The 27,873-nt window shown below is 39.4% G+C and overlaps 8 protein-coding genes across 11 annotated transcripts in view; 3 read left to right on the top strand and 5 right to left on the bottom strand.

The window, feature by feature from the left end:
• Positions 1–2,468, bottom strand: part of trio (trio Rho guanine nucleotide exchange factor) — a 39,931-nt gene extending 37,463 nt beyond the window's left edge. Inside the window, exon 1 of the mRNA XM_066394123.1 lies at positions 2,287–2,468. The gene's annotated coding sequence lies outside the window, so the exon portion shown is untranslated. The remainder of the gene's footprint in view (positions 1–2,286) is intronic.
• Positions 2,469–3,198: 730 nt separating this feature from the next.
• On the top strand, positions 3,199–4,009 carry MED20 (Mediator complex subunit 20). The gene has a single exon (XM_066394133.1). The coding sequence runs from the start codon at positions 3,292–3,294 to the stop codon at positions 3,925–3,927; it is 636 nt and encodes a 211-aa protein (XP_066250230.1). The 5' UTR covers positions 3,199–3,291; the 3' UTR covers positions 3,928–4,009.
• On the bottom strand, positions 3,967–6,671 carry LOC136411524 (b(0,+)-type amino acid transporter 1-like). Its single transcript, XM_066394127.1, has 9 exons — positions 6,277–6,671; positions 5,972–6,169; positions 5,783–5,919; positions 5,587–5,728; positions 5,400–5,525; positions 5,200–5,344; positions 4,633–4,860; positions 4,150–4,568; positions 3,967–4,095 (listed from the first exon to the last, which is right to left on the bottom strand). Exons 1-9 carry the CDS (start codon positions 6,281–6,283, stop codon positions 4,037–4,039), a joined length of 1,461 nt encoding a protein of 486 aa, XP_066250224.1. The 5' UTR covers positions 6,284–6,671; the 3' UTR covers positions 3,967–4,036.
• Positions 6,672–7,531: 860 nt separating this feature from the next.
• On the bottom strand, positions 7,532–8,516 carry LOC136411812 (uncharacterized). Of its 3 annotated transcripts, none has more exons than XM_066394539.1 (5): positions 8,359–8,516; positions 8,143–8,302; positions 8,003–8,089; positions 7,849–7,948; positions 7,532–7,696 (listed from the first exon to the last, which is right to left on the bottom strand). In XM_066394539.1, the coding sequence occupies exons 1-5, from the start codon at positions 8,458–8,460 to the stop codon at positions 7,684–7,686; spliced, it is 462 nt and encodes a 153-aa protein (XP_066250636.1). In that variant the 5' UTR covers positions 8,461–8,516; the 3' UTR covers positions 7,532–7,683. The 3 variants fall into 3 exon arrangements, with proteins under 3 accessions (XP_066250636.1, XP_066250638.1, XP_066250637.1); XM_066394541.1 differs by having other exon boundaries at positions 7,849–7,945; XM_066394540.1 differs by having other exon boundaries at positions 8,003–8,086.
• A 1,393-nt stretch (positions 8,517–9,909) lies between these two features.
• On the bottom strand, positions 9,910–10,422 carry LOC136411661 (heterogeneous nuclear ribonucleoprotein A1-like). Its single transcript, XM_066394314.1, has 3 exons — positions 10,203–10,422; positions 10,008–10,152; positions 9,910–9,950 (listed from the first exon to the last, which is right to left on the bottom strand). The coding sequence occupies exons 1-3, from the start codon at positions 10,329–10,331 to the stop codon at positions 9,910–9,912; spliced, it is 315 nt and encodes a 104-aa protein (XP_066250411.1). The 5' UTR covers positions 10,332–10,422.
• A 1,588-nt stretch (positions 10,423–12,010) lies between these two features.
• RhoGAP15B (RhoGAP_ARAP and RA_ARAPs domain-containing protein RhoGAP15B) lies at positions 12,011–18,980 on the bottom strand. The gene is made up of 16 exons (XM_066394635.1): positions 18,543–18,980; positions 16,775–17,602; positions 16,425–16,725; positions 16,006–16,162; positions 15,752–15,927; positions 15,438–15,631; positions 14,961–15,083; positions 14,790–14,902; positions 14,617–14,740; positions 14,307–14,519; positions 13,983–14,170; positions 13,790–13,930; positions 13,568–13,681; positions 13,379–13,513; positions 13,092–13,313; positions 12,011–13,035 (listed from the first exon to the last, which is right to left on the bottom strand). The coding sequence occupies exons 1-16, from the start codon at positions 18,793–18,795 to the stop codon at positions 12,769–12,771; spliced, it is 3,549 nt and encodes a 1,182-aa protein (XP_066250732.1). The 5' UTR covers positions 18,796–18,980; the 3' UTR covers positions 12,011–12,768.
• A 1,173-nt stretch (positions 18,981–20,153) lies between these two features.
• On the top strand, positions 20,154–23,344 carry Spg7 (Paraplegin). Of its 2 annotated transcripts, none has more exons than XM_066394638.1 (11): positions 20,154–20,401; positions 20,510–20,681; positions 20,737–20,867; positions 20,919–21,056; positions 21,110–21,337; positions 21,391–21,580; positions 21,637–21,763; positions 21,901–22,251; positions 22,308–22,647; positions 22,698–23,009; positions 23,064–23,344. In XM_066394638.1, exons 1-11 carry the CDS (start codon positions 20,234–20,236, stop codon positions 23,247–23,249), a joined length of 2,343 nt encoding a protein of 780 aa, XP_066250735.1. In that variant the 5' UTR covers positions 20,154–20,233; the 3' UTR covers positions 23,250–23,344. The 2 variants fall into 2 exon arrangements, with proteins under 2 accessions (XP_066250735.1, XP_066250733.1); XM_066394636.1 differs by having other exon boundaries at positions 20,731–20,867.
• A 1,279-nt stretch (positions 23,345–24,623) lies between these two features.
• Positions 24,624–27,705, top strand: cv (crossveinless). Its single transcript, XM_066394335.1, has 5 exons — positions 24,624–24,822; positions 26,413–26,637; positions 26,698–26,901; positions 26,955–27,171; positions 27,224–27,705. Exons 2-5 carry the CDS (start codon positions 26,424–26,426, stop codon positions 27,324–27,326), a joined length of 738 nt encoding a protein of 245 aa, XP_066250432.1. The 5' UTR covers positions 24,624–24,822; positions 26,413–26,423; the 3' UTR covers positions 27,327–27,705.
• The last annotated feature ends 168 nt before the right edge of the window (positions 27,706–27,873 follow it).

Below are 27,873 nucleotides of genomic sequence, written 5' to 3'. Positions count from 1 at the left end.
CAATATTTCTGTGCTGTAACACTTTCACGCATAAGGCGATTGTCTTATTTCATCAACTCCACACAATAAGGCCGACAATCCGGTCATTGTTAAACAATTCCATTCAACTGTTTCGCGGGTTACCAGTCTTTTGAACCTGCCGATTTGCGTCGTACCGGCGCAGTTTTTGCGGGCTATTTTCGAACCCAGACGCCGACGCTAGTTTTCACAGCGCGGCTTGTTTATTTTATGTTATTTTGGCCTAATTTTATACTCCCCTGCCTTTTACCTGGAAGCCACGTTCCTGTATTGCTCGCAGGCATTGGAGAAAACGTCTAGAAACTATGTAAAAACAGTCGGAGTCAACCGATGATTGTTCGAGTAGCGGCACGTAACTCCCCTAAGGGGCTACTTAGGGAGAGGGACGCCTTAGGGGTTGTTTAGATACGGATGCTTAGGAGCGCTGCTCAATTTTTCCGCAAATGCAAAATATTCCAGGCTTACTTCTTCAATTAAATATTCATTTGTTTTTTAATGATCTAGGGCACACCTGAGGCATTTTTAAATGCATGCTAGGGGCTTCTTTGAGGGTCACTTATTGAAATTCGCACGCTTACTCAAATCATGACTTAAGCGATGATACATTTAGAGTTTAGAAGTGGAAAATGTAGAATTATCGATGTCCTGTTTCCAGCATTCGGCTTCCACATTGCGATTCTTCTTAGGGAGGTTCTTAACAACTTGGGACACGTGTAAATCCCTTAGGTGTTACTCAGGGCCTTCTTGACGCAATCCTGCTATTAAACTTTCCATTCGTTTTTACATGTTGTCGCACATTGGCGGGGAGTACGTAGCTGGCCTTCATTTTTGGCCGCTAAAGGCCCTTAGCAAGCTCCTAGGTGCCAGAACTACCGGGGATCATCACTTTAGAGCAGGGAGAGTTGTCGAAGCCCTGTTTTCGTCGTTTCCACGACAAAATGACACATCTTTCCACAAGTATTTTTTGATGGTTTGTGATACAGAAACTCTAACAATGTTTGATTCACTGAAGCGAAACAAGGCAAATAGTGCGAGAACTGCAATAAATCCCCCCATAGATAGCTATCGACAAGGTTCTCCGCCGCTGGCTGGGCGATTCAAACCAAATGTTCATTGAAGAAGAACGCTAGATGGTTTTTATATAATCAGCACAATTAAGATGTTATGCTCATTTTTCGGATTGCTCGAGTATATGCACTAATTGCGGAAATTGTCAGTTTGAAGGAGGAAGCGTATCGGCTATTTCAGGACAACTCCCGTTCGCTTCCTGGATTTGAGAAACTCGAAACTCCGATATCTCCGATCTGTTTACACGTTCTCGGAGCTTTACAACACGAAAATATCGATCCCGCAGTATTTTATGACACAACTCATTGCCAAGAAACCCAGTTAATTCCCATAAATATTTGTCCCGAGGCGGTTTTATAAGGTGACAGGCCAAACAGTGTACTTTTAAGTAACGTGGCATCAGAACTCAACATGCGTATTCAAACAATAAGTTTCAAAGAAAATCAGTGTGTCATGTTTGTCTTGCTCTCTGGATTAATTAAGATCGGTTTAAGGCCCTATACAGGGAATACCAATGACCGATCCGCATTTAAACAAGTCAAATAATAAGTATGCAGTCCATGTCTTTTCAATACCTTTTCAAGGACAGAAATCGTAACACTCAAGGCTAATTGGAATTCAGGGGATGACGATGCGGTGTGACGACATGAGGCTGGTAATAAGGGTGCTCTATCATATACATATGTGACTCAGATATTCAACGATAAGGTCAGGTGGTAAATACGTGATCAATTTTGCATGTTTGAAATCTCTATGGAAAGTTGTTTCTTCGTGTGTGATTTAAAAACCACGAGTTTCTGATTTATAAAATTTGAAAAATGACCAGGTTTAAACTTGAAGTGGTTTATTTTATTTAAAGGCAAAGCGATGCTTGATGTGCTACTAAAGCATTTGGAAACAAAGGGTTAATGCCGACCTCTATAAGCATTAAAATCAATTCTGTGTACGTGTATTATCAAGCTATATTGTATAAATTAATGAGGGTTGGGGGGTGAATAAGTTAAAGGTTCTGCAGGTGGCTTTGTGGTGTTTTTATAAATAAAAACGAATCGATATTTTTTCGTGAATCGTTTATTTAAAGGCGAGCCGCGTTTCTGCTTAAAATGCGGGTCCAAAGACCCAGAAAAACCTCAAAAGACCCGCTACCGAGGTTGAATTAAAGACCCCCTGAATAAAACAACAAAAACACTGCGAGATTACCTGGAATCTGCGGCGTTCTTTTTGATTATTCCGCCCGAAACTTACACTACAGTTTTATTGTCACCATTTTAGACGCATTTTCATTGAAAATTTGACTTAAAACTAGCTAAAAACCGAAGAAAAACGCGCAAATTACCGACGTTTCGTCCATGTTAACGAGAAATTGTTCGGAACTGACATCAACCATGCCACAAGAAATTCCTTTCCTAGCGGCCAGTTGAACGGCGCATGATCCGGAATCGTGACAAAGAAAGACCCTGTCTAGATTCGGTGTTGCATTATAGGATTTCAGTGTGTTTGTAAGGGTTTTTCGGGAATTATCCATGAGGTAAAATTAACATAAAAGCCAGAAACAACCCTCAAATTTGTTTAAATTGGTTTTACCGCCAAATGTCCGATTTGAATCTGTGGTAACGGTTACGAATGGTGACATCTGCTGGCCGTGACCCAAAGTTCAAGGATGAATTTTACAGGATTTTGAATTTAGAATATTTGGAATTTTAGTTAAGAATTTATTAGTCCGTAGCGGCTTTTTCCTACATAAAATACGTATTATATAAGCAAAATGCGGGGAAAATTTATTAATTGTTAATATCGCGGATTTGTACCCTTAGCACCCCATCTATGAGCGGTAGCCGCAAGTTGCATGAAACACATTGCGGTATATGATTAATTCAGATTTCAGTGACCAATTTGAAAATTGAATCTCACCAGACAGGTCCGTCTTTAGGCTCTAATAACAATCCATTCAAGCACTAATTAATGTATGCCCAACCGAAATAATTTTTAAAAATATTCTCTAACATCGCCAAATTTATCAGTCAGGCATAGAAAATTCCGCGAAGGCACTAATAAGCGGAAAAATGTTAGTTTCCCGAATCTGAAACATACATTACGGTCCTGGCGTATTTATTATATGAGGAACATTGAGGTTATGTACTAGGACACAATTTTTATTTACACTTTCCGAGCGTTTTCTGAATGTGAAATCCCAAATAACCAGCAATGGGTGTTACCGTGCTCACCCAATTTCCCATAGACAACCGCACGGGGCCTCAAACTGTGGAAATTCTTAACAAACGAATAGTGGCCCTTGGCGCGTCCCCCCAGGGTCAATTCCTCGTAGACTGTGAAACCTACATCTCAGTGCCCGCCCTGGGCCACCAAAGAACCGTCCATGTACTGCACAACTCCGAGCAACCTGCCACTGTATTTTCCCTACTGGACACAGGTTCCAAGATCATCCCCCTTGCCACTGATGGCCTTTTCGACCTGCTCATGATGAAGATGAACAGCTTCTATCAGTCAAAGAAGCAGACTAAAGCAGAATCTAAAGGACCAAGATATGAGATTGGTGATTTTTGCGTGAAGTTGGGCACAGTGACAGTAAGCAGCAATTTCAAGGGGGTTCTTGTCGAAGTGGAGTACAAGCCATGTGTAGTGCCGGCTATGTGCTGGGAGTTGATGGTGGAGTTCATGCAGGGCTTTTTGGGATCCTCAGCGCCTACCACCCCACCTCCATTTTTACAGAATCGAATGCAGGACATTTATTCACCCCTTGATACCATTCAACAGTATTTGGAACATTTTACAAACTTCAAAAAAGCTCAAGCCCCACAGATGATGATGAGACCTCAATAAGTTGTTTCGTATTGTATGTATGTCAGAGTGAGTCAGTGTTTTTTGTAAATATTTATTAAAAAAACTTTATTACAAAATAAATCAAAGGCATTGTGGCATTATTGTTGTATCAAGTAACCTGTGGAGGCGCAACCTCAAACACCATTTGCATCCCATATGTTACCTTACCTGAAACCATTAACTCTAAATTAACCTAAACGAAACTGGCAACTCTAAACTCACTCATAATATTTTTGGGTTGATGTCTTTTACTGATACACAGATAGTACACTGGAACCCCGGCAACTGTGAACAACAATGCAAAGAGATACATGGGGTCTGGGTCAGCTAGAATAGGTGTAGCACTAAGATAAATCGCCACTAGAAGAATGAAAATGGGTATAAATAAGGGCACTTTATAAGGCCGGGGAATATCTGGTTTTGTGCGTCTTAAAATCAGCAGGGAGACCATGGCAGTGCCATAAAACATCCATATAAGAAAGCTTGCAAACTCTATTAGTTGCACTATATCTCCACTAGCTATGAAGAGGAAGGCTATAAGGCCTTGGAAGACGACTGCAGGAGAGGGGGTTAACTTCTTGTAGTGGACATAAGAAAACGCTTCCAGCATGAAGCCATCTTGTCCTGCTACATAGCAAAGCCTATAATTGGAAGTTGTATTTAAGCTTATAAATACTTTTTGAAACAGTGGTGATAGTCACATACCTTGTAACTCCGAATTGGATACTCAAGGCACATCCGAAGGTGCTGAGAGCTACCCCTAGGGGGATGATGAAAGCAAAGGGTCCTAAAACGCGCTCCCCGAAGGTCACAGCCACTGCCTGAGAGTTCATCATTTCAGGGATAGAGAGGACAGTCATATAGGCCACGTTCATAAACACATAGAGTCCGGTCACTATGGGGACGCTTATCAGTATGCTCCTAGGAATGTTTCTGTAAAGGAAATCCTATATAGTGATGCCTTCAAGAAAGCGGAAAAGCAAACAGATCGCCATTTTTCTTGAAACATCGCAGAAAAATTGATTCATTCAAGACTTTTCAACAAGATTCAGGCAAATTCATTAAGACTTCTTTTCACATTGTCAACAGGAGAAAGAAACTTGGTCGCCATCTAGTCGGTTTGATTTTTTTTCCATGACATCAAAATGGCGGCGATATATGCCTCGCCATCTTGTTATTTCAAGTACGTCATTTTGAGTGTTGTAAACTAAAATCGCTTCTGGGATTTCCAAAAACGGCAACCGTAATTGAAATATTGTTGACAATAGCTACTTTTCTGGGTCTTTAATTTCCTCAGTGACAGTGGTCACAGCAGACCATCCATCATACGCCCAGAGGCCGCTATAAAAAGCTAGAGCGACATCTTTTGGGGCAAAGCTGGTTCCTTTGAAGCCCTTGGCCAAGTTTCTTGTATTCCCTTCAAGTCACAACTGCTTTAATGCTAATCAGACTAGTAAGACGCCCATACTCACCAATTGAAAGCTCATATATTCCCCCAACTATCACCACAAGACATGCAAGGACCTTAAAAGCCCCAAATACATTCTGCACCTTCACGTATAGTTTCACACTGCTCGCGTTAATATAAGTGATAACTCCTATATAGTAGTAAGAGAAAATTGAACATTTAGAAGAGTTTTACCTATAAAAATCCATTACCTAAAGCTACTAGAGCCATAGCTTTGGTGACGTGATTTTCATTTTCGAGATCCTGCACGCAGAGCAGATCCATTACCGGTTGACTGATGTACTCCGAAAAAGTAAGTACTATGACTGCCACCTCTGCTGGCCGTATTATGATCTATTTGATGAGTTATATGAGTTGGAGTCGATTTAGGCGTATCTATAGACTTACCACCATAAGCCAAGAGTAAAGGAAAGCGGGGAGGCGACCCCAAAAGTTATGTAAAGGCCCGAAGGAGTCCATAAAATAGGCATATTCGGCTCCCGAGCGAGGAATCACCGTTCCTAGTTCCGCGAAAGCTAAGGCACCTGTGCATGGATGGATTTTCAGCTAGATTTTTAGATACATGCGTAAATTCACCTAAAAGAGAGACAAATCCGCATATGACCCAAACTACAGCACACATGCCCACTGAGCCGCTGTACTTAAGGGCAGGGGCTGGGGAGACAAAAATGCCGGATCCGATCATTACAGCCAAAATGAGGTTGACAGCGGAAAATAGCCCCAATTCCCTTTTAAGTCCCACGCCATTTTCGGGTTTCACTTCAGTCGGTTCACCTAAAAAAAGAAATTATTCAATTAGTGTCCCCACCTATGGTCGCGAAGTTTGAAGCTGCGTTATTAGCTCCATCTGTTAATTTTTATCCAAAATTTTCTAGACTTACTCATCATAAGGAGATTTTTCACAGTTGCTCTTCAAATAGCCTTAAAAGGGGGAAAATGGTCGTCGCTATCATCATTGACCAACTGGCTCCGGAAAGATGATAAGGCACACCAAAAAATGCGATAACTCGGAGCAATTTTCAAATAGAATGAGAATGTCACCAAATTTAGATTGCTCTTAATGACATAATAAATATACTGGATGCTCTCATGGCAATGAGCTAAATCTAATTTTCGTTTTTGCCATAGACACGTCTTTATAATCCTATTAGCGTAATGGAGCATTTCCTTGCCTGTATCGAGATCTGACCGACATTTGGCACTACTAACAAATGATAAACTGGGGACAGATTGAAGAGACCCAAGCCATTGATTACAACTTATAAAAGAGTTTGCTGCATTGTTGCATCATCAAAAGATGCTACCTAGTAGTATTTCCATTGAATAAACGGCTTATTTTCCGCGAGAAATAATTTAACTTCAGAATTCTTATCGTTTTCACAGAATTAGGTACAACGAGTGTGACGCAAGTAATAAAGTGTTTTTGTCCATTTATTCCATGTGTTGGCTTTGGCTCACATTTCAAAACGGATCTCAGTTTTTTTTGTTTAATACCTTTAATTATCTGCTTTACTTTATGATCATTTATGTTCAATTTCATTTTCTTTCCATCGAACTTGATTGCAAACTTCTATTTTGCAACTTGATTACTTACTTTGTTGTTCCTGCACAAACGCTAAGAATTCCAAATTTAATCTAGCAGCAGCCGAGACTGTCAAAATACTTTGACAACAAAGAGAAACGTCACTCTGAGCATTTGGTCCATTGCTATGCGGCTACTTCACTCTGTTGCCAGTTTATCAAATATCATAAACAATTATTTGTTTATTTTTTAAAATTTGCACACAACGAGCATTATTGTTTAGTAATAAGAGGGCAAACAATATCGTGTACGAAGTAAACAATATCATTCGATAACATTAATTTTAATTAAATGGTAAATAGTTACTTGAACTTTCATCATGCTCCCCGCGTCGAAGCACCATTAATTCCATCAACCTTAGGGCACATTTTTCCCTTCAAACTGAGCATTGTGTAGCGATTTCTCTATTACAAATTGAGGTCAACTCGTATCGATTGCTCTAAATTTGTCTAACACGAGAGCAAAGAAGTTGCTTTTAATGTTAGCGCCATCTTTTGACATTAGAGTCTGGTGCGGTGGTACTCACTAGACAGTACCACAAATCATATACCACGTAGGATACTGGATTTGAAATATATACAGGACAATAGTGTTATATTACGAATTTTTACAGAAAGTATTCTTCACAGATGAGGTTGTTTCTTTTAAGTAGTATTAAGGTCCTATTCCAGGTTCGAGTTCATGTAGGTAGGCGCACGTCGGGGGTTTATTTGCGCCCACTGTAACAGAAGAAAATCATGTATTTTTTGGATGATATAGACATCTTCGCTTATGCAGGACCTTTCCAAAAAAGCCAAATTTCTGATTCAAGTGAATAATGTTGCACAATAATTTTTGCAAGGTGATTGAGGAAATTGATTTTAGGACTTACTATCCTCCAGCTTTGGCGCTGGCTGTCGCGGAAGCACTGGCATATCCACCTCCTCCGCGTCCGCCACCACCATAACCGCCTCCTCCGTTGTGGCCGCCTCCTTAGGAACAAACTTCTTATGCACTCTGTTAATCGTTGAAGTAAATCATCTCACCTCCGAAACCGCCGCCTTGATGACCTCCATACCCTCCGCCTTGGTGACCTCCATAACCCCCACCTAGGCCCTTACCACCGCCGCCTCCTAATACACGTAATTTCATTACTGTAAATCGTCCTTCTTAAATAACTTACCACCTCCTCCACCTCCTCCAAAACCACCGCCTCCTCCAAAACCGCCGCCTCCTCCAAAACCACCGCCGCCTCCGAATCCGCCACCTCCTCCCAAACCTCCATGTCCATATCCGCCGGGTGACCTTCGGTCTCTTACGACTGCAACTGGCTCTACCAGGAGGACCTAAATTGCCGATTTCTTGTTTGTCGCTGGATGTGGTAGTGAATAAAAGGTCTCACCTGGACTTCCCCAAAGGGTTGGTGCTCTTCAGGGACGCTGGGAGCGGCGTCAATGGTCCACGAGGCCAAAGCGACCAAAACAAGCACTTTTAGATAGACCATCTTCAATGATCTGGTTTTCTGGTAACTCCGTCGCTCGTTTTATATGTTCTCTTCTGTTTTGACATTCGATTTACCATTGTTTGGGAAATTAATAATTCCTTTAGTCAGGGGTTATGGACACCTTCATTTTATCTCTGCAAAAAGTCTTTTTTAACCTAAAGTTTTGAAGAAAATGGAGCCTTCAGTGGGTTCTGATAAGAATTGATTCGAATTTTTGCTTCAGGAGAGCTGGGCAAAAGGCTCAAATCGAGTGCTGATTTGATATTGCTCTTGGACTAACAATTTTTATATTATTTACCTATATACAAATACATCAGAGATATATTTATATTACATAAGAAGATCCATGCAGAGTGGATCCAAGGCCACGACATACCACGGTAAAAACTAGTGTTGAAAAAACAATTAAGGAATTTTTTGTTAATAAAATTTCTTACTTCACATCTTAGATGTGCGGTTCTTTGTTTCTTTTTGGACATGTACAATTCCATTTTGAATAATCGAGTAGTGCCTCAGAAATCACGGCCGTAGATACCCTTTTGAAAACTTGTTATAACAGGACCACGCCACTGACCAGGCTAGTTTTCAAAGTTGACAAATCTGCCACCAATCCTGGGATTTACAAGTTCATTTCTCGTAAATCAGTGGCGTTATGATCCGCAGGGTAAAATTATATAACCAATCTTATAGCGCCCCTACGGTCTGCGCCATTGTTTTTATGGTGGACTATTTCTTTCAGTTGCTTCCACAAAAATTCGAATCTCGAATGGCTGGATTGGAACACTGCAATTTACAAGTTCATCTCTCATACAGTGTTTTTAAAAAATGACGAAAATCTGTTCATTTTGAGGCTAAATACACATGTAAAATTATATATCTGGTACTTATAGTGGATCTACGCCATTGACTTTAACCTAGTTTCCACTCCTATTCTCGAAAAGTAGTAACTCCGAGGTACCCAGGATAAATTTTCAGTTTGTTAGCAAATTTAATTGTGCATCTTTCAGGTATACATTATTTCAGATAAAACAAGTGATGTGGGGAAGCCCCATGGGTACTCGCAAGGCTCTACGCAGAATGTGCCAAGAACCACTGACGACGCTCACTTTTATTAACGGTGACGTGTGGTTCTCGTTACTGATCGGCAGACATAAGCAGCCAGTATTCCCATGATGTATTAAATTAACACCACGCTGATAATATATAAATATTAAAATTTAAGGAAAAAATCCTGCTATGTGAGACTTTTTCAACACTTTATGCAAATAAACAATAGTTATTGGTATAAATTCCATTATGAGATTCAAGATTTTATGAATGCTTGAATGTAATTGTAGACGTCAAGGGTTTTTAAGAATCTAGGTATAGAAGTCAATAATAAATCTTCAATAATATATCATTTTATTTTGTTCGGGTCTCTATAAAATTGATTTGTTCTTATATATTATTTCATTTGCCGCAGCAGACCCTATGGCCGCCCCCTCTGCCCCCTGAAACAAAAAAGATCTTCATGAACCTTCACACATATCTTTTTCATCCATACTGACCTCCATAACCTCCTCCGAATCCCCCTCCAAAGCCACCACCTCCCCCGAAACCTCCACCTCCTCCGAAGCCACCACCTCCGCCGAAACCTCCCCCTCTTCCTCCACGGGGCTCTGGCGATCTCTTCTCCCTCGAGGGGTCACTCATCTGAAACCAATGCTTATAGCAACTAAATCTACCACTAAAATACTTATTACCTCTTCTACTGTCGGTTGCATTTCTTCCTTAATTGGCCCCAAATCTTCACTAGGGGCTGCTGCAACTTCCCCTAAGACAAAGCAAAGTAGGCAAAATGCCAAGGCGGCACCAAGAAGTTTCGCACCCATTTTGATTGTAAATACTGTCTGCTTCTACCCTTTGTTCAGCTGTCTTATATTGTTATATTATGTGTATTTAGTGACATCAGTGTGCGGTTAATTCCGTAGAATTCATTATCTTTTATGCAAAATAATTGTGAATGAGGGAAAGTACCTTTTTGCCCACCAAAGTCAATTTGTTGGTTCATTGTAATACAGGGTGGAATGTTTTTTTTAAGTTATAAGTTAGCGTCTTGCAGCGGCGCTATCTACTATACATTTGTTACATCACCCTGTAGATGACGATATTATAAGGGTATTTCTATGATTTCAGAAACTAATTATCTACATAACACTTCAATTATATTATTGCTAATTGGTCGCCTTTACCATACAGACGGATGTTTATATTCGCTATAAGAACTTGAGGCAAAAATGTTTTGCACTAATCGCATCAAATAAAACTGACCACCGCTAAAGAGCAATTAGAACGATTCTTGGTAATTGCAACTCGAGCCACAAACAAAAATAGTAATCCCCCTGTAGTAATTATTATGGGAAAGTGGGCGTATCAGTTCCTAGAACTTGAAGAGCTCATTGAAAGTGTCTTTAGGAGGATACGAGATATCCGAAAAATTATTTAAAAATCAATTCATGGTTACGCCTAAAATTGCTTTGCCCTCTTAAAATTCCCCTAAAAGGAGTTTGAGGCAATGGCATATCCTTCAAATGCGACGCTCGATCTCTTGAAATCGTCCTAAGATGAATTTAAGATACTGAAAATTCTAGAATTCCTAAAATCTTAGAAATAGCAATATGTGGAAAATATCACTTTAAGTTTTCCACACTTTTTTGGAGTTCTCAGTCTGAACTAATTAAGAATCCGTGACAAGATTCACTGGTTCTTAGTTGGCTTCAAATGATTTCATTAAAACATTTTAAAAGGCTTCGAAGCGGTACTTATGGAACACCCCCTGTACCGGCTGTTCGATGCAAGATGGATGTCAGAGTGTCATCAGCGGACAAAGTGGGCAGAAATGTCAATTTTATAACACGATGAATTTCTCTTTTGAGATAAAAACGCAAAAAAATCTTCTTTTTTTTTCTTTTGAATTGCCTTATTGGTTTTCCAGTAGTGCATTTGGTGGTGTCAGGGAATTTTTAAATTACGATTTCAACGGTAGTTTGGGCATGTTTTTACAGTGATTTTTCAGAAATTTGACTCACTATAGTAATAGTGGCAAATCGATATAGAAAATCAAATTTTAAAGAGTTTTCGCTGCTTTAATCGATGCATGGTTTGACCTTTAATTAATGATTAAGTTGTCGCATTAATGTTGTAAATATTGACGTTACTTATCGCATTGAAATAAAGCACCTTGCACAAAATAATAGCTGTTATTTGAGCATCTTCGCAACTCCAATCCATAGGACCTATAATAAACTTTGCCCATCCACTTTATAACAGTTCAGTCCCAAACATCTTCGTCTCGTAGAGCAAGTTTTTGCGCGCATTTTTTCCTGCATCGTTGCCTTTCGCAATTTCAAGTGGTCGATTTCGTAGAATCGCTCTTTGATTGAATATTACCATAACAATAATCCGCGAAAACAAATTTCTGAACGTGATTAGCCGTGGGCCAAAGTCGTCACGTTGAGGGGTCCTTGAAGGTCAATTTTGTAAAAAAAAGAAGGTTCAATGTTAAATTTCGTTTATTATTGTATAGATTGAGTTATGCTGCACTATGTATAGTACATAAAATACTTATGTAATCGAGAGAAAAATATATATTTTCTATTTATTGTTGAGCCCTATTTTGTATCACATATTTGTTTGGTAAAGAAGGCACGAATCGATACATCAAACCTTTTCTTTTATAACATACATAGATACTTCTTAAAAATTACACCATTTTGATGACTTTAAACCGGACAGATTTTTTTTTAATTCGGCTAAATGTGGCCCTAAGGTATGTGGGCAAAGTAATATAAGAAAAAGGCGTCCGAAAATCTCATTGTTTTACCTAAATTTCATCAATGTACACTATCAAATAATTAGGTATAATATTTTCTGCCGAATAAAAACGCCAGACTCTCACAATAATGTCCAGTAATACTCATCGTAATCACTTAAAAAATAAAATATAAAAATTACATAAAATAAACTATTTATAAAATTACAATTAAAGGGCAAATATTACCTACGAAAATAACATCACAATAACTGCGGGATCTTTGTTCGTAAAATCAGCTCTTTGTGCATATGAAAAAATGTGATGATTGACTACAACGTATTTTGTTTCCAACTAGAGAAGCTGCAATTGTTTCCGCAATAAATTAAATGCGCCTTAAGTAGTTCTCTGTAAAGTGGAGATTAGGCAAGAATCGGCAACGATGCAAAAAACTATAGTAGTTTCGGATTTTGATTGTCAATTTTTGCGACGTTGCCACACTCTAAAATAGTATTTTTTTAAAATGTGACCAACCGAGGCGGTGGTGTCAGATTGTTCGGATAACGAGCCGACAACATAGTGCATAGCCAATTAGTTCGCACTTCCGCACCGCTCCAAACCACCACGTTACCGAAATATGGACTTAGTCGAGTGCGATTTGGGTTATGTCCGTTAACGAGGAAGGTGGCCGTCCATCTTGACTGCGGTGTGCGCTTCTGCTCATGTCCCAAGTACCATGTAATGTCTTCTATGCGCCACGAGTGCTGATATTGATTAACGTCACTCTTACAAATAATAGAAAAGTTTCACAATTGGTCATTAATATCAAAGCAGGTCTTACGGAATGTTTGTCTTTGAAGGCGGTGAAGCTGCCCTGCATGAACTGGAAGGTGAGCGGTTTAAACAGCCGTGATTTGCTGTCCGCAAACTTCAATTCTCCGGACAGAGTGGTCGTTTTGCCTCCCATGTACTCCGTGTATTTAGACAAGTTGACGCAGGTCAAATAGTTGTCTTTGCGATCACACTCATCCCAGTAACTCCATCTCAGCACCACCTCTAACACCTCAAAAAGGCAAATAACACATGTCAATGTCTTTTTCCTTTGACACTTGATATCACATTGATTACCTTTTCGGTGTGATGTAAAGGTCTAACAAGTCTGTCGCCAAGCACCGTCTCCTCGAGGATGATTTTGTGCACGGGGGTGTTGATGGTTTCGCTGATTTCAAGGCACACTTCGTAGGCTGTTCGTTGGGGTCCAATCTAATCCAAGACAATTTTTGTAATAGCGGTCAAGATAGACTTACTTCACATTACCCCAATGTTGAGAGCCTTTCCGTGCTTATTGTAAATGTAAATCCACACCCGAAGATCACCAGCAGTTTTCTGATTTACTGCTCCTTGCGGACTTAGCGTGTATTTTTTTAGTACCTTATTTAGAATATTATTAATTTAAAACAAAGCACTACAAAATGGAGGTAGTTCTTGACAGTCGCCATCTTATATTAATAATAGACAATCGATGATAAATAAACGTACCGATAACATCATTTTTTCTTTTTCCAATTCGCCCGGATCTTCCGGAAAGATGGATCTGTAGTACTTGATTAACTGACAGACCACCTCAGCATCCTGCAAGTGCAACGCCCCATTGCTTTTATTTATTTTTTCCTCTTTGTCCTGCAGGTTTGCATGTCATATATTTAATGTTTATGTCCTTGTGTAAACTTACCTCGTAATGAACTAAGGTGGGCCCCCATATCGACGCCAGATTCTCCACTGTCATTAAGTTTTTGGCGCTCTGATTACTGATAAAATGTAGGTGGCCCAACAGTATCCGGGCGGTTTTGTACGATACAAGCGGTAGTTGGTCCAGGGCTGCTTTGAACATGCGGACTTTCTCGTCTTTCACGTTGTGCTCTAGAAGTGTCGAGAAGAAAAACAATTGATTCAATCATTCGCAAACACAGGAGCCGGCACAACTTGTGATTTACGAGAGTTTTAGCAGATATTTTTAAAATTCTAGTTATTTGGAAAAAGTCTAAGAACCACTTACTAGTTACTTCGTACAAGTATTGCCTGTGATCGCAGCCGAATAGCGGTTCCGGAAACTCTCTAAAAAACCTTTTCAAGGCTGTACCGACCTCATATTCCGAGTACGCGTCGCGGGTCAATTGAACGGCAAATGCATCCTTTCGGAATTTGGACAAAAGATCCGAAATCGAAGATCCAGTTCCCGCCTTCCGGTAGATGCCCTCCGACATACTCCCTAAAAACATTTGAGATTGAAACATGTCAAGTTTATTTAATAGTTCTCAGAGTTGTGACATCAATTTAAATAAAATTTATCAAAACATATCGCTTACCATGGGCGTAAATGAAATTGATACACTTATACACGATAACGGGAATGTCGTTTTTGGTGAGCTGCTGTTGGTCAATATTAGCGCCGTTATTGTGAGCCTCCAGTTTGAGTATGTGATACCACACCTGAAAATTTCTGTTTTAAATTGATTCAAAAACGGCATTAAAACGGTGCCTTGGTTTCCCTGGAGGTCCACATACGTAAATAAAGCACCAAATCCTGACAATCGACTAACATATTTGGGCCTCGGTCATTAGTTTTCGGGTTCTTGTCCGAGTCTTGAAAACCTACCCAATGAAGAGTTTTTCTCTAAATTTTCAGTTAACTTTGAAATTCAATACAAACCCTGCAGTCCAACATATCGCGCCTTGCGCAAATCCATGATTTTGATCGAGTGTTTGTCGATCGCGTAATGCAGTTCCCGCTCACTGAGGATTATCCAAGCACCCACCCACTCTCCGCTGACACCTGTAAAAACATCAAAAAGTTTATTTTCCGGGAAACTTTAAAATTAAGACATTTTCCCATTTAAATAAACTATATACTTGAATCACCGCTTAATTTTTAGATATAATGAGCCGAAACTATCTTTTATTAATAGAAAAAAATAACTCTTTTTCTCGTAGAAGACACCGGCGTGTGAAATTCTGCTTAGTACAGTAAAGTTGTATTGTGTGAAAACCTCTGATTGTCTTTGTAAATAAGGAGATGTAACTGTTTTTTATTAATAGAAGAAATATCCCCATTTTTATTGAAAACGGAGGCAAGGGAGAATTATGATGAAGTATGATTTTATTTAAAAAATATTTTGGAATTAAATACCTTCTCTGACGTAAGCCCAGCCCATCCGAATGAAATTGGTAGTGAGCCGCGATTTAAAGCGTTGCGTGAGCATTTCAGCTAGAGATTGCAACCAGTAGCGTCTCTCCGAAACATTCCGAGATCCATAGATATGCCCGCCCCTACTCTTGCCCGTGATATTCAATTCAAAACAATGCAGATCGTCATTGTCATACCTAAAAAAAAATACCCTTCCAAATATACTTTTTATTTTTACATTTACGTGTTTTTTTGTTTTAGTAATGCATTTTTTATTCGTTTAATTTGAACCTTTTCCTTACTAGTTTTTCACTTACTTGTACTTGTATTTGGCATCTTGAAGAACCTGTATACTCAGTATACTAGAAGCGACGATATGCTCTCTTAAATGCTGACAAGTGTTGTCGGAATAACAGAACAAATCGGAGTTTTCCAGAACGCACCACCTTCCACTGTACTCACCGAAAAGGTCCTCGACAGGCCCTCCTTGTACCTAAATAGCGTTGAAATAAAAATAAACGAAATTCAGTAAAATTTATAACGTTTTTTCGAACAATGAAACGACACTGACCTTATAGAGCATCCCCTTTTTATTCACGAATTTCCGCCCTCCTAATTGCGGGCGCTGCAGCACCAAATTCTCGCTACTTTTGTTGCTTTTAAACACTTCCGGAGCCTTGTCGAACACCTGTTTCAGCCAGTTCTTTTTCGGTTCCGCGATCGGGCCCCTAGAAACAATTATAATGTTTTCGATCGTCTTTGGTACGCTAATGATTCTTCGAATATAGGTAACAGAAAACACAACAAAAAACATCACTGTTTCCATGGAAGACAGGGACGTGCACTACTCCGATATTGTTAAATATAATTTTTTAGTATTTCTCAATGTTCCAAATTTTTTGGTTAAGAAATTAAAAAAATGTTTTGAATTAAACATTTTTGGATAATTTTTAAATTTCTCAATGGAAAATCAAGGCGACAAAAAATTACCTAGCGGCCGTCACATTGTCGTCAGTAAACCAACTGGTCCGCGATTTTACATTTCCAGTTTGCGATAACTTTTCGACCTCCTTTTTGGTCTCTTCATGCAACGTCTCCTCCTCCTCCGGCAAGGAATCGAACCTCAGTGGAGGAGTGGGCGGATTTAGGAAGTCCTCCCCGCTCTCTGATTCATTGCTAACGCTCCAATCCGCATCGTCAAACGTATACGCTTCGGAAATGTTGCCGTAGAGGTCGCCCTGTAGAAGCTCCTCCAGTAGGTTCATTTCAGAGAATTCTGTGGCGCTGGTGTCTAAACAAAGGGGTTACGTTTGAACTTTTTTATGTCTTGGACGCTTTACCTAAAGCATCGGTACTCAAAGGGTCAAACTGCATTATGACACTCTTGGAGGCTCTAATTTTCTCCGCCTGACACTTAGACCTCCTCAGAGGTATTTGGTGATTCTCATAGATAGAGTTAGGGTGGCTTTCAGATGATATGTTAGACTCCGGTCTCTGAACGTTGGCACCCTGGTTTGAGTCGATTTTATCTGGGATTAATACTGCGTTATTTATTTTATTGACGCTATTGCTAGTTAAGTCAGAGTGGCTATGTTTCTCTATGTTACTATAAATATTTTCCTGTATATGGGCAGTTGCTAAATCGACACTGTCATAAAAGGACCATGAAGCAGACCTGGATAAATCCATGTTTTCTTCTACTTTACTTTCAGTGTTATCAATACAATCATCAGAGTCACTGTTGTATGGTGCAGCAGGAAAGACACTTTCATATTCCTCAGACCTCTTTACATTAACACCACTGGAATTGCTGCTGGATGGTACAGAGGACGAACTGGAGGGAGCGTCATACAAACTTTCATCAGGCAATGGGGGCGGAGGGTGTTGGGGTGGAGGCAAGTTCAGAGACTCATTTGAGGAACCTTCAGAACCCAGTTCGTTCTCCACATTACTGTAAATGCTGTTAGTGCGGCTTAAGGGAGACTCAAAGCTAATATTTTTAAACATTTCAACATCTAGATGATCTTGGCCCTTATCCTTTTCTTTGACAGGTTTTTGCGTTACATCTTGCGAGGCCAAGCTGAACTTGCGTGTTATGCGCCGCATGCTCTGGCGGGTACCCTCAATTACTGCCTTTTTTCGGTGTTGAACCAATTGGCCCAAATCGCCTACAAATCGTTCATATAATAGAAATATTTAAATACGAGAAGAATGTTGAAAATGTTACTCATGGAATTGAGGATTCCATTACAGTTATGGTATATGAGTTTAGAGAAAAAAAGGTTTTAAAAACATATTTTTCCAAAACGCCTGGTAGTACACCAATGATTTTTAAGAGATATTTTTTTGTAAATGTCATTTATAAACAGAAAAAGTTTTTTCATGCAAAATGGGAGCATATCAAACTGTAGCTTTTTTGTCTCTAACTGATAGCAGAGTAAATATATTTTGCTATTAATATAAGTAATGGAGTTTTTTGGACAATGGTGAATGCATAATTTTTTGATAGGTATCTAGAGAATCAACTTTATGCAGAAAGAAATTGTTATGAACAAATGATTTCACATAGTGTAACAAACAAAATCAATTCACAAATTAAAACTCTTAGGATTGCATTTCAAAACATTCATGAAGCTCAAGTATTTACCTAGAAATTTTCTATAAGAAAATGGCAAAAACATTCAGTTTATAACACCTAAATTGCACACACTCATTTCACCTCTTGACCAACTCTCATTACTAACAGTTAAGTACCCAGCTGGCTGATTAATGAGTGACTCATTGGTGCATACTGCAGAATGATCAAAAACAAAGAGGATATTATATGGCATATTGAAATTCTAAACAAAAACAGGAAGTCAGGGATGGAGTAGGTCCCAGCTGAAGACGGTTAAAGATGTCACTGAAGATAAAGACTTATTGATGGGTAAACGAGAGTAAGTAATTGAAAGAATCCACCATGCAGTTTAAGAATTTAAATGTGATTTAATAAAGTTTAATTAAATGGGGTTGTATTTGGTTATCATTCAAACATGACAGTGTATTCTAGATTCTTCATAATATTTATCATTTATTAAAACATGGTCTAATTCAGCAAAACTATCTTACCAGCGATTTGCTTGGAAGCATTGGTAACCCTCCTTGAAAAAGTGTTAACTTGTTCCCCTCTATCCCCCCCCATTTTTCCATTTGAACTCTTCTCGAAACTGGTTTCCACTATGTCAATCTCAGTCAATTCTATCCTGTGCATGTTCTCATTTTCACTTGCAGTAGTTTGCACACTTTTGCTACCTGCTACGTTTCTACGGGGAGTAGGAATGGGCTTTTTGTTCTCTCTGGGCGCTGGTACTGGTCTTTCCATGGTGTCCTTGGTCACTCACCATTTAGAGTGATTGTTTACCAAACACTGTTACAACTTGAAACAAAGAAAGGATACAGATAGCGTACCTGTTGTTTATATAAGACAAGGTTATTTATCTAGTATTGTAATTTTTAATAAAAAATGAACAGAATGAGCAACTCTGTATAGAAGAATTGGAAGACTGATTTAGGTATTTTGCGCTAGTTTCCGAGATGGAGGTGCGATTAAATAGATGAGTAAACATGAATAGGATTAATGTCAGTATGACGCATTAAGCGCAATCACTTTTCTTATCATATGTACTGTACCGTTTATAGAAATATTTTACAATTAATCTAATTAATTATTGTTATTGTTATTTAAATAAACAAACGTCTGTGATATGACGTGACATCACAATGACAGATGCAAAGTACTTTCTTGTTTTTGTTCTTCAGTCAGTTCTCATTGCTTTTGCATGTTTTAGCAGTGTGAGTAAACAATGTAAGTAATGAGCTTAAATGTAGAATTACCATGGCGTTCTTGACAAAAACCCTCCAAGACATAATATAGCAATTTTCAACTACATTAGTTTTATCAACGAACATTTTCATATTTTGTTGAGTTATTTATTCTCAATAATCCTTATTTAGTATTTGAAAATGTGTCCAAAATGTGATTTGAATCCTTCACTGTATTGATTACCTACAATCTTTCATCAAGAAGGTATCGTTTTGATCAAATTTTGGCAAACAGGCGTTGATTTGTAAGATATAGGATAAAGGTGCAATTTTTTATTTGTAACAGGAGCCTGTAGCCTTAGTTGCTAATGTGGTCAAGTTTACATATGAAATTGACTGCATCGAACATTTCAAATAAGAATTAGGAGAGTAGAAATATATAAAAGTATATTTTTTCTGCTCCTGATACTTTTGGCTGGTAATCTTGAAAACGAAATTGTCTCAAAATTGAAGCTTATTATTAGGAGAGCAGAAGAACGAGGAGGTATTTTCCGTCCTCCTAATACTTTTTTTAACAAAAATAAACTTGTGCTATTTATAACCCAAAATCCATGATAAAAGATGCAAATTAAGATGTGTTTCAGTTATCTTTAATTAGGAAACATTAAACGGACTTTTTAACTAATAACCACTCATTAATAGTAAAAAAATAATCAAAAATTCATCTCAAATTTCCGCAATAGATGGCAAACACCGCAATAAGACCCAACCTGTCACCAAGAGATGGCGCGAAACGCTATTTCGGGTTAACTTTGCTATCCTTTTCAAACAGCAGGGGATAAACAAAAATAGTAACGTGATTGTGGCCTGGCCTCAGACAAATGAGTATCCAAACTGTCAAGCGTTTCATTGATCAGTGACAGCAAAAGAAAGTATAACCTCACATTTAATTCAGTTTTTTTAAAGTTGAGATACTACAATGAAAATCAAATTTAAAAATGTATAGAAATTTAAAAAACGGCATTTTGCCGTTGAAATTGATTCTAGGCAACCCGAGTTTTAGTCTGAAAGCCTCAAGTTGTGCTTCGCAAATTCCACTGATTAGCAGTAAGGGCATAAAGGGGGAACTTCATTTGGGAACAGTGTCAAACGTAGTCTTTCGAAAGGTATTTAGGGATTTTAAGCCAATTTGTAACAACTCGAAGTAATGGCATAATTTGGTTTGCTTGCTTTTGTGGGGGATATAATAGTTATTTTCTCTTATCATTTATTAGCATCTGAAAATAATAAATAGAGAATATGCAGCTGTCTGTGCGCTGCTGCAACGTTCAGGCTTTACAGACGTCTCTCAGCTGCATTCATACTTTGCTTCAAAGAGGAACTTCAGCACTTCTGCTCCTAAGAGGCAGAAAGAAGGCCCTAGGCTTCCAGACTCAAATAGGCCAGGTACTTGCCCTTTAGCACAAGCATTTAATCTCTACCCAACAGTTTTCAGAGAAAGACAATAATGATAATGATGATGACAAAGATAAACTATCAACCTTAGTGGCTAAAGCATTGATTTGGATGCTAACTGCCTATATGTTTATTGCTATTATTTCTCTAATGTTTCCCAGTACTAATCAACCAGAAGTGAGTTAATCTGGTCTTTAGTATGAGTTTGTATTAATGTTAGTCATATAGGTGGTTCGATATGTGTCCTGGAATGAATTTCTTTATCAAATGCTTGCAAAAGGTGAAGTGGAGCAAATTATTGTGAGGCCAGACATTGACATAGTTACAATTATCTTACATGAAGGGGCTATAATTAAGGGCAAAAAGGTAGGGAGAAGAAGGTTGTAATAATCCCACATTAGTGGTGTTTTCTGTAATAGTCTGACATTCGAACTTACCACATGAACATAGCAAATGTAGAAAAATTTGAAACGAAACTGAGAGAGGCAGAACGAAGGTTGGGGATCAAAGATGGGGTTCCTGTAACATATGAAAGGGGAACTGATTCAGCTGGAAAGCTGCTCACTTCTCTGGTATTTGTAGGACTTCTGATTTGGTACCTAGCCAAAAACAAGGCCATCAGAGCCCCTCTCAATATGGATGTCTTTGTTAGTACAACCAAATTCTGCTTTAGCTACCTTTCTTAATATTCATTCATTAGAGCCAAATGACGAGGGCACAATTTACCCTCGTGGATCCCCTCATAGGGCAGGGCAAGGGGGTGCACTTCAACGACGTGGCAGGCCTCAGAGAGGCCAAACAGGAAATAATAGAATTTGTGGATTACTTAAAGCGACCAGAGCATTACCGCTCCCTAGGGGCTAAAGTACCTAAAGGAGCTCTTTTATTAGGTACTATTTAGCTCAATCAGACTTACCAAAAAAAAGCTATAAAAATGCCGTTGCAGGGCCACCTGGCTGCGGCAAGACACTTTTGGCAAAAGCGGTAGCTACTGAGGCCAATGTGCCTTTTTTGTCCATGAACGGGTCGGAGTTTATTGAGATGATTGGAGGCTTGGGAGCTGCCAGGGTCAGGTGAGTAAATGTTTGCATGAAATAATGGAGAAATTGATAAAAGTTCTAAAGAATATATACAGGCCATCGCATTCGCCAATTGTCAAGAAAACTACTAAAAACACCGATGATTTTAAATGTTTAAACTCGCTTTACAGAGACCTCTTCAAAGAGGCCCGAAAACGCGCCCCTTGTATAGTCTATATCGACGAAATTGACGCGGTAGGACGCAAACGGAGTGGGACTTTGGGCTCGGGCGCAAGTGGCGAAAGCGAACAAACCCTGAACCAACTTTTGGTGGAGATGGACGGTATGGCCAGCAAAGAGAATGTCATCATGTTAGCCTCGACCAACAGGGCGGACATCTTGGACAAGGCCTTATTGAGACCCGGCAGATTCGACAGACACATCCTCATCGACTACCCTGACCTTCTTGAACGCAACGAAATATTCCAGTTGCATCTCAAGGGAATCGCCTTGGAACAACCTCCAGGCACTTATTCCAAAAGGTTATTAATAGTTAAACCAAAATACACATAAAAGTAATTCTTCATTGACGATGCAGGTTGGCATTTCTGACTCCGGGTTTCAGCGGGGCAGATATTGCCAATGTGTGCAACGAAGCTGCTTTGCACGCCGCTCGTTTGAAGCAACACAAAGTCACTGGGAATGATCTGGAGTATGCGGTGGAGCGACTGGTAGGCGGCACCGAAAAGAGATCTCACTCAATGTCTCCACAAGAGAAAAGAGTGGTGGCTTATCACGAGTCTGGACACGCCCTAGTTGGGTGGATGCTCAAGCATACCGACGCTCTTCTAAAGGTCACCATAGTTCCCAGGACCAATTTGGCTTTAGGCTTCGCTCAGTATGTGCCCAAAGATCAAAAATTGCACTCTAGGGAGGAGGTGAATTTCGATGGTTATTCTTTGTTTGTTGCGTGAAAATTCCTTTACAGCTGTTCGACAAAATGTGCATGGCGCTTGGGGGAAGAGTGGCCGAGGCGCTAGTGTTCAACCGCATCACCACTGGTGCTCAAAACGATCTGGATAAGGTCACTAAGATGGCCTACGCCAACGTCAAGGAGTATGGCATGAATGAGAACGTGGGATTGGTTAGTTTTCCCGAAGAAGACACCAAAGAACTAGGGAGGAGGCCTTATAGCAAGAAGTTTGCCAATTTAATCGACTTGGAGGCGCGTCGGTTGGTGGCCCTGGCTTATCAACACACCGAGGAGGTTCTGAACAAAAATCGAGATAAACTAGAACTGGTAAACTACTGCAATTATGAAAAAACAATATAGAAACAGTTGAATTTTTTTTAGCTCGCAGAAAACTTGCTCAAGAAAGAAACTCTGAACTACGATGACGTGGAGAACTTATTTGGTCCTCCTCCATTTGGTAAGAAAAAACTTATAGATCCTGCGGAATTCGAAGAAACCATCAGGAAGGAGTCCGGGGATAGCAAAGAAACGACTACAGAAGCAACCGCTAATATGGCCCTACCATGATCCTAATGTTGTTACTTATATAACTAATGTAGATAATTGTTAATATGTTATTGTACATAACATGTTTTTAATATATTATTATACATAACATCCTTGCTACGCCTCTGATTTCAAGCACCTTTCCTCTTACTCATCGTTTGTTTTACCTGAACAACAGTACCTGCGTTGAAAGATGAGACGGGCCGAAAATGATTCCATTCAACACCATTATTTCAAAAGGGCCAATTAGGCACTTCCTGTTTTTAAAGGACTGGTTAGTAGTAAGCCAAATAATTTCTGTATCGATGGCTTCGAGGCGGCGTTAAATTAACACTCTAAGGGATGACTTGTGGGTTGTGCAAAGGTGTCAGTATATACGTTTATTAAGGCACAAAAAGAACGGTACGCACTATACTTTTGTGTTTTGTCGGAAAACAAGGAAGATGTGCATACATAATTACGCCACATTATTCTTCTTGAAAAGGAATTATACTAACACTGGCGCCATCTTGGAGCCACAACTCAAAGCTTCACAAAAATGACAAGTAAAGGGACAACTTACAAAACAAAGCCGTGACAGTAAATTACGACTTGATGCGTCATTAAATGTAAAATTGAATAAAAAACTAGAAAAAAAATTCTCTTACCATTTTTGCGATATTTTTTCTCTCATGGTATCATCGCTGGCCTTCGTATTGAAGTAAAACTAGGTTAAACCTGTTCGAGGATGATTCAGGAAGGGTCTCAGACCAAGACATTTGCTTCACCTCCTAAATGTAAAAAATTGAAAACTTAAAATATGTTTGGAATTGAAAATAAAAACTTAAACGTACTCGCCAGTTTAAGTATACCCAGATTACTTGTCATTTACCATCAAATAGAGGCAGAAAATCTTTGACAAATTTCTCATGCATTCACCGTATCTCCGCCTCTGTCTCCCACATAATCACAAACTCCAGCGAGCCCCCGACGGTTTCCAACGACCGTCAAGATTTCAGGAATGTACGCCGTGAGACCCCATGGCGACCACCAAGGAAGTTCTGCGTTTCGGTCAACATAGCTAGAGGGGGGTATTGTACCCAAACAGGTACCACCGGAAAGTTTCTTTACAGGAGCAAATATTATCCATAACTTGCCGTTTTGTAATCAAAACAAATTTTTTGAGGCAATTTAAGAACCAAAAATAGAACTTTCCTAACTTTTATCACCATGGCCCACGTAACAGGTACCTGCAGCAAGCAGCTCCGCGGAGTCTGTTCAGGTATGCTGGAATTAATTAAGAACACCTATAAGAGACGAGCAGGACCGTACTTTGTACGGTAAAATTAGTGTAAGCGGCCTTACATACCGAGCAAACTAGCCTGAAGCCCGGTCTGCGCGAAGGTACGACTGAAATACGGTACTGCAGACGTCGAAGTTGAGTGCGGGTCTCGGCAATGGGGAAACCTGAAATCGACAACACTCAGTCTAGTATTCTCTCTCGGTCTCAGTCTTGTGAAGCGTCGGAAATTGCTGTTCACTTTTCCGTTTTTCATCTTCGTTCATTGCACGCGTGGGACTTTTATTATATTGTGCTTTACAGCCGGATATAGAGGTGAGTGCCAGAGGGCATGCTGCAAGGTGTGATCATATGAATGCACGGAATCAAAGCATTCTTGGTGTTAATTTCATGATAATAATTATTCTTTAATAGGCAGTGGCTTCTCGCTGCCCACATGCTATTTAATTGTGTTTATTGAAACGTTTTTTTAAGTGCATTTGAAGCACTTGTGCAAATAGAGAACGTTATTTTTAACCTTAGTGTGAGAAGTGAGAAAAAGTGCGCATTCTATGCTCATAATTAATTTTCAGCGGAATGTTGTTTGAAGAGAATAAAATGCAAATAAACATCTTTCAATACTGCGTGCATACATGTGCCTCAGTGCTATTTTTATCAATGGATTATTGGAAATTTTAGTTGGTATTTGTAACATGAATGGCCCATAATTCATAGCATAGAAACCCTTCGAGATAAACCTAGTCAATGTGGCCCTGAAGCATATTTTTCAGGGTTGGGGTATGTTGGGTTGTCTACCTTTACAGCTCCTTTATCGGTGTATTGCCTATGTTTACACGGTAAAAGGTCGCTAAACAAAGAATATTCGAAAAAAAAACAACTTCAGTACAATCAAAGATTTGTGTATGATTATATTGATTTTACCTGCTGCTTATGGTATATTTGGTTCCCTCTTAATTAATATCTTCTCCACCCAATATTGAATGCTCATTTGATCGTTAATGGCGTCTATTAGCAGTATCAGTGTCTTTTTCAGATCACTGAAGATCACGAAAAACTTCAAATTTTTCACTCACGCGTACCCCTGAAAAACCACACTTCCATATTTCAAACAATTTAACTAAAAATAAAAAAAAGCAACTTATTTAAAACTTGGATACCCTGGACATGAAGTGATTTCCGATATATGTTTGTAAGAACAATTTCCCAATTTCCACCCAAGAAATACCTGCTTTTACAGGGTGCTCCGAAAAAGCTGAGCCAAACTTAAAGAGGTCAAAAATGAGCCGTTTTGGCTCCAGAGTCATTTTTATTCAAAAGAGTTCGATATTCAACTTAAGTGAATACAATAACAACACGCAAAATAAACGTTTGTTTGTACATATTTTTTGCAATGCGTATTTCCTAGCTATTGGACAATATACACGTTCCTATGAGTATACGGGATAAAATATGGTTCCAACATGACTGTGCACTTGCACATTTTCCTTGTACGGTGCAGGTTCATCTAAACCAACAATTTTATGGGCGATAGATCGGAAGAGGCGGGCCTATCAGGTGGCTAGCGTAAAATCCCGATTTAAGCCCGTTCGATTTTTTCCTCTGGGGTTACATCAAGTCCTTAGGATATGAAACTTCTGTAATTTCCAAGAGGAACTGTTAGGGAGAGTGATAGCAGCCTCTCTTTTCGTGCAGCAAAATCTACACATCTTATAACGGGTGTGCGATTCAATGATTGAAAAAAGTTTATTTTTTATATTGTTTTTTATTTTGTGTTATTATATATAAATTGCATCGTATATTCAAGAAACACTTTAAGTACGCATGAATCCTCAAAAGGTAGTTTCATCCACATATTTCTCTTGGATTAACGAAACTTTAATGCTGAAATTTACCCAATTTCTGTAGATTCATCGACAATGAAACTGAACCTTTTCCCCATCGTGCTCTTCGTTCTCAGCACTCTACCTTCGGAAATTCTGCCCTGCAACGAAGCTGTATGCGGAAGCGTTGTAAGCAAGTGCCTGCTTACCAAGTCCTGCAACTGCGATTTTAATTTCGAAAATTGCACTTGCTGCAAGGAGTGCCTCAACTGTCTCGGCTACTTGTATAATGAGTGTTGCTCTTGCGTCGGTATGGACACACAAATTATTCGTTATTTTAGAGGTGTTAAAGATAATAAGTCTCTTATAGACATGTGCCCGAAGCCTAACGCAACCACTAGCGCTCTCAGCAAGAAGTCGCACGTCGAGGAGTTCTCGGAGAGTTCAGTGCCGGGACTGTTCAATGCCCTCACCGAAGCTCCTGACGTTTTGGGCAGGTGGAACAGCACCACTTTCCCCATTGATATCGACGTCAGCCAGTACTCCAATAAGAAGGAAGTGAAGTTGTTGATGCGTAAGCCTCTAAATTGCTTTTTATTCGGTGGGAGTAACATTGTTGCGTTGCAGAGCAAAATAATGCAGAACAGCAAGTGCTGCCAGAGAAGCCTAATCCGAACATCTATACAGTGAACTGCACAGTTGCTTTCTGGAGCCAGTGCATGAGCTGGGCTAAGTGCAAGACCAGCTGCCAGACCATGGGCTCATCCAGCTACCGCTGGTTCCATGACGGATGCTGCCAGTGCATAGGGGAGAAGTGCATCAATTATGGGATCAATGAGAGCAGGTATGAACTAACCATGCTCGAGCGGCAATGCCTCAATAATGGCACATTTCAGATGCAGCAGCTGTCCTGTGTCAGACGACTTTACCCAGGATGAAAACAACATTGACGAGGACGACATGGATTATGGAGAAAACGAGGACGATTTCAACGACTGATCTTGTTTCACAACGACTACTGCTCTTATCTCAAGTTCCTATTACGTGCAGTTAATAGGGACCATTGATTTGATTATTTTGATGATAGATTTTGGACCATAGGCTGTACATTTTCAATGTAAATCCCTGATAGTCCAAGGCGTGTGGAACAGTTTAGCCACGCACGATTAATTATTTATTACGTAGTGTTTTAGCTTTAAATGTAATATTATTTTTTAAGTAAGTATATTGCTATGAGGTAAGAAATACGAGTCTTTGTGATTTCATTTAATGAAATGGTATGTGTAGTTGTAGGAACGCAGCAGCAACTGCTTCGTATGTCATGTAAATAAATAGTGTATATTACTGTACAGAAATATAGATGAATCAGAATTTTAAATAGACTTTTATTGGACGAAATCCTTTTGCGACCAAAAAGCAAGACAAAATTTCTGCATTTAATGGTGAATACCTCTTATTGTTGGAACAGCCAAGTATGTTGGGTTGCCTGCTATGGCTTTTTCAGACCACGGGTACGCGTTATATGGGCTACTGACACAGATTCTAT

Source organism: Euwallacea similis, chromosome 10 (genome assembly GCF_039881205.1).
Source record: "Euwallacea similis isolate ESF13 chromosome 10, ESF131.1, whole genome shotgun sequence".
Taxonomy (NCBI): Eukaryota; Metazoa; Arthropoda; class Insecta; order Coleoptera; family Curculionidae; genus Euwallacea; species Euwallacea similis.
Note: the sequence above shows the minus strand (reverse complement) of the source record. Positions and strands in the feature narration are given on the sequence as shown.